At 38.5% G+C, this 6,000-nt stretch overlaps 1 protein-coding gene across 1 annotated transcript in view; it reads right to left on the minus strand.

The window, feature by feature from the left end:
* Positions 1 to 5,330, minus strand: part of SEC24D (SEC24 family member D) — a 50,832-nt gene extending 45,502 nt beyond the window's left edge. The window contains exons 1-3 of the mRNA XM_010293986.1: positions 5,135 to 5,330; positions 3,040 to 3,166; positions 799 to 947 (exon numbers count right to left, since the gene is read on the minus strand). Of these exons, the coding sequence (XP_010292288.1) occupies positions 799 to 947; positions 3,040 to 3,166; positions 5,135 to 5,285 (427 nt within the window). The 5' untranslated portion in view covers positions 5,286 to 5,330. The remainder of the gene's footprint in view (positions 1 to 798; positions 948 to 3,039; positions 3,167 to 5,134) is intronic.
* Positions 5,331 to 6,000: the final 670 nt, after the last annotated feature.

A 6,000-nucleotide genomic window follows, 5' to 3' on the forward strand; every position in this document is an offset into this window, starting at 1 on the left:
TCATAAGCGATTGCACAGAGGGTCAGACCCATGGCAGTTATGCAGGTTTCATTCAAGTCAAATCAGCAACTCGTAAAGCCTGGGTAGGAACAGCAATATGGCATCAGTGCAGCCTGTCCTGAAAAGTTCACTTTTACACATATCTTACAAACTTATTAACCACCAAAGTGATCCTCATTTAAAAAAATTCATCCTCCTAAACACACTGGCCTTGGCAAAACAAGGTGCTAACTAAATTCCACTCCTTTTAAATGAAATGGTAAATTTCACCAGGAAATACTCAGGAAAAGCAGATATAACCAAATAGAAAATTAGTGGTGGGGAGTCATTTACATGGAAGAATCACATGATCACATCTTTACCTCATGGCTTAAGTTTGAGGTGTTTTAACCTCAAAATAAATGCAAATAAATTTAGACGAAAAACTAACCGATAAGCATTGGACAAAAAAGAATAAGTTTCAATACAGAGAGAAACTCTAAAAAGCTAAGAAAAATTAAACCCTGTCTGCGTATTATTGCTCATGCTTTCGCTGTTACTGACAGGATCAGTAATTTGATAAATGACTGATAAGATAGCTGACTTTTACAGAAGGTTCATCAAACATCAATTCAGAATTAACCCAAGAATATTGATTTAAGGCATAGGATGAGATTGAAAAAAAATTTCTAAGAACTTGAGCAAATGATAGTGGTCAAATATTTAATCTGTTCATATAGAAGTTCAATCAGTTTCTCATTATTACACACAATAGCTTTAACTGAGAAAAAGACAATCAGATCGTATAAAAATGATTACCATGGCTATTTATCTGCATGTTGTTGAGCTGGTTAGCAAGATGTGCTGTAGGTGAAATGGATGCAGTATTTGGGTAGGCTGGTTGTGACTGATGACTGTAGGGAGGATAGGAAGGTCCGGTATTGCTTGGCGGTGGAGGGCCTTGAAACCTAAAAGGAAAAATTAGTGCAGTTATGCAAAAAATTACATCAACCAATCATAATTCTAGAAGGTCCAATACCTTCTCAAGGGTGGTGCTGAAACAACTAATTAGGACAAACTCTTCAGAAAGTTTGCTCACGTTCTGCTCAGCAAACGTATACTTGAATTAAAATAGTCATGAAGCATAGAGAGAATGCACACTTGTTTAAAAAAAAAAGAGACAGTATGTTATGTTTGCGTACTTGTTAGAAACAAAGAAGTGTGAGTATGCCATGACAAAGAGAGAGTGGTGATAACTGTATGAAAGCTTGAAGATTAAGAAGCACAAGCTTCTGAACATATCACATCATGACATCTCCTTTCCATGCTTATAAAGGAAGAATCCCTACTGGGCATGGGTGAAGAAGATCAGGAGAAAAATCTGTGAGGAGAGGAAAATGAAGTGAGAAACTGTTAAGGAGTTCCCTGTAGTAGAAGAAAAAAGAAGATGCAGGCAGGGGAAAACTGCTTTGTGATTATCAGATATGGAAAAACAAGAATGCAAGAAAAATAACTAAAGAAAAGAAAGAAGTGACACACGTGTGGCTTATAAAGATATTTACTACCAGACTATTTCACTCTGGAAAAATAAGATCTCAGGCTATCTCCTAAAGAAGATCTACACTGATTTTTCCCATGACCACTTCTAAAACCGAGGAGGGGCCTATCTGTATCAAGAGAAGTAGAACTCACTTTCCTTGAAATTATGATACGGAAATTTCCTGGCCTAGAATAGCAGCTCTCAGCAATTTAGGAATAAAAACAAGACCAGGTAAAAAACAGTAGATGTGCAGCTGTCAGGGCAATGACTAGAAGCTAAGAAAGAGAATCAGTATTTTGCTGGGTTGGTCATGTCAACTTGACTCTGTTCACCGTGGTTTTACATCTTCGGGCCACAACCACTTCTCCTTGTGCATTAGTACATTGTCTTTTACAACTGATCACCACTCTCTGAGTCCTCTTTTACACAGTAGTAACACACAGACAACAAACAGCCTTCCCTATTTTAAGGCCTAATAAAACATATACGTGGCTTTATTTGAACACAAATAACTACACAACAACTAAAAAGCACAGAAGCAGATTAACACTTCAGCCAACTAAAACAAGAATGTTGTTAAATGGTGTCAAGTTCACTAAAACTAAAATGCCGATAGGTACACAAACTAATTTTGTCACTCCTGGGAGGTGAGTAAAATGATTAACATTCGACAGAATTAAATAAAGGAGCTAAGCACATTTACTCACTTATAACTACCTGTGATATAACCACTGTGTAATAAACCTTGGCTATCCCCTCGTGTGATCATTTTTCCAAGATTACTTTTCACAGCTTCCACCCGTCGCTATTTTCTCCCATCCCCACTGCTGTCTCCTTCACTCCTTCCTATGAGCTCTGGAGGCAGGACAACAGCACTTCAAATAAACTCTTCCTAGTCAATCTCAGACCTAAGCAAAAGAGTAGCAGTCATCCATCTTAGTATAACAAAACTGCATTATAAAATGTCTTTGAAGTATCCTATGGAGCCTTGGCTATGATCCCGCAACAATGAAGCGAAGACATCTTAACAAGGCAGGGAGCAGGGGGAACTAAAGATATTGAGACATGCACCAGCTTCTAGTCAAAACTCTCTGGCAACTATTAATTTGTAAATAACAACTTCTTGGTACCTCACAACAAAGGAGAATTAAGACATCAGAGAGTAAACCAAAAAAAAAAAAAGCAACTTCTATATTAAACAGCACTTACAACACCTTACTGCTGCTTTGAAACAATGTGTCTAAGATCAGGAAGAAAGACTAACTAAAAATAAAACAAACGACGCACGATAAAGACCTGACTTGCAGTAAAATAGAACTTAATGAGATTACAGATCACATGGTATGATCTGGCAGTTTAACATCACAGCAAACCAAACTAGAGGATCCAGTTCAGAACTGGAATAAGTCGGAACTGCTGAAGATAAAAAAGATGCCATACTTAAATGTCAGTGAAGCAGCCGAAGAGAGGTAACAGAGGTCAAATAGCTTAGATCTCATGTATTAATTCTTGAAAGTCACCTATGTGGCTGTTGCCCTGGTGTACTGGGCCCATTTTGGAAGTTGGTCTGGCTGAACTGATGTGTACCAGGTGGTGGAGGCCCAGCAGCAGCCGAAGATCCAAATGGCATGTTTGATTTCGACACACCTGCAAAAGAAGAAGTACTTTTATGTAGGAACCCTGTAAGAAAGCACAAGATCGCCAAGAAATACCAGCATACAGCCCTGCTCTAGCAGCAAGAATGTTGACTCTAGGTGGCCCTGCTTAAGCAGACGGCTTGGACCAGGTGACCTCCAGAGGTCCCTTCCAACCTCAGTCATTCTGTGATTCCGTAAGAAAAAGACAGATTTCTGGACAGCTATAGAAGCAGGTATGAAAAAGAACTGATAGTAAAAAAGAAGTAAACTGTAGTAGGTAACTTCCCAGCAGAAGAACCCAAGAGGGACAGTAAGAAAGAAGCAATAATAAACAAACAGACCCTCCAATTCAATTTGGGACACTGGTAATTCCCTGTCACCCAGTTATCTTTACAGGTAGAAGCAAAAGGTCCCTTTCATTTCAGTGACCATGAACAGAAAGAAACCTTGGAACATCCTTAAAAAAAAAAAAAAACCTCCATGTGTAGAACCTGTAAACCTATGCTAAAAATGGTTCTTAATTCAGATCTAGAGCAGTGACTATGAAGAAACTATAATTTCTGTAAACAGTAGTGCTGAATAAAAAGCTTTTCACACTGTATTTCTTGACTGATTTTCCTTTAAATTACTCTAACATCAAAAATTTGTTTGGTACCAAAACTGGTGTTTTTCCCAAGTACTCTAATAAGCCAATTACCAGAAGTAGTTCTATATTCTGACTATATTCAGCATTGGATTACAGTAACACAGCTCCTACTGTCTTTAACAAGAAGTTTCTCCAAAACTGTAAAACTACTTTTTTTCTGTTTTATCAAGGACACCACAGAATATCTAAAAAACCTCAATATACTTGGATACTTAGTTCTGTCATTACCCTACCCCACCATCTCAAAACCTAAATTTAATGTAACTTATAATAATCTGAATGTTATTAAAATTTTTAATACTTTTTTTTAGATGCCTTAGAGAACACTTCAGACATCTGTACTATTTTAACTAATTTTCCTCTGTGACATCAAGCAAAATATTGAGATGGTCCCTCTTCCTGCCTCCCTATCTTGGCTGTATATATCAGTAGACTTACAGAGGGAAGAGGAAACCTCACTCTTCAGATATTTTCCACAGTCCAAATTCACTAGTCTAGCGTGCCCACTTTGACTTTACTGAAGTTGGACCAGCATGACTTACAAACAGCAAAACAGGCTTAAATTCTGTGCTCTCAAATAATTTTTTTTTAAGCTTCAGCCACTATATATTCATATATCATACTTCTTGAAAGATCTGAAGTCATGTATTAGTAAGTTAAAATTAATGAAAAGCAAAGGAGAGACAAAGACAGCCATGTTTATCTGTTGGATGTCAATTACATTATCTGTAGCATGATTAGGCTGGTAGAAATAAAGCAAATATCCCCTTTGCTTGCACCCAAAGGTGCCCTTCCTCATAGAAAGTAATTGTCTCTTGAGTGGTTAGAAATCAGATGGGCTCTACTTACCATGCATTACCCAAATACATCACCCAGTAAGCAAGCTTAAGTAGGAGAACACCAGCTCATACTCATAGGCAAGTTTGTGCTCAAGAATTCAGTAGGACAAAGGACCTATCGTGAAGAATACAACCCATTTCTGAGAGCTTGCTTGCCATTAACATATACGAATTGAGGAACATTTCTCTATTCCCAGAAATCATACCTTTTGAATTTGTCTGTATTAGGTATTATTCATGATACAGCATTAAGCACTAGTGCCTATTGCTTCCTGGACAACGGAATTCACACACAAAGGTCAGATGCCCACTACCACACATCTTACATCAACATTTGAGCACCAACAATAACACAGACAAAGCTAGTGCAGGATCCTGTTGCAGTAGCAGTATAAAACCATGCATTTTTTTCTGACACAAGTAAGAAAGAGAGATGAAAAATGCCTTCATAGAAAAGTAGACTCTGAAAACACATTTTAAGCCAAATTCATACCTGGCTGAGGTGCTGAGTATGAGGAGGTAGGGTCCCCATAATGCCCATAATGAAGTGAAGAATTAGATGGTCCAAAACCTGCAGAAAAACCTCCTATTCCTGGCTGGGATTGGGAATATGGCGGAGCTGCAACATAACCTTGTTGACTCATGATGGCAATATTCTCATTCCAAGTATTGGGTCCTCTTTAGGAATCTGCAAAAGAGAAAGTGACACCTGCTACTATTTTTCACTCTGTGCATTTTAAAAGGCTGTGAACTGTGTTCTCAAAAAAGACAAAAGACACATTTGAGGGCAAAAAGGACCTGGAAGTCGGGGGAAAATAGTGTTTTTGCTTGCTTGGTTAGTTTCCTCAGCACTACCATATACTGCATGAATTTAAACAAATCATCGAATTCATCTGAATGGGATCCCACCTCTCCCAGGCCCATGGAGAGAAAAACTGTAAGTAATGGCTGTGCAGGTGAAAGAAAATGCAAAGGAAAGTCTCAAACTGTTCACTTTAATGGGAAAACCAACCTAGACTTCTACTACACCTGAAAAATACACTGAGAGTCCTGCTCCCCAAATACCAGATATCCCAATCACTGAAAAAATCAGGAAAGGCAGAGTGACCAGAGTATGAAACTCATCAAGCAAATCCTTCTGTCCTAGCACACCTTTTTTTAGAGGAGGCATGGAACATGGCACCAGCTTTCCATCAAACCTTCTACATCAGCCCCATTCTAAGCAAGTGAGGAAAGATCCCTGGCTTTTGATGCTGGTGAAACAGAGAATAAAGTACAGGATACAGATCGATCCTGTTTCTGCATTAGTGGCCCAGGCCTGAGCAGCCTTTTTACTACAGGACTCCATAGCATGACAAA

This window comes from Phaethon lepturus, unplaced genomic scaffold (assembly GCF_000687285.1).
Source record: "Phaethon lepturus isolate BGI_N335 unplaced genomic scaffold, ASM68728v1 scaffold15309, whole genome shotgun sequence".
NCBI lineage: Eukaryota > Metazoa > Chordata > Aves > Phaethontiformes > Phaethontidae > Phaethon > Phaethon lepturus.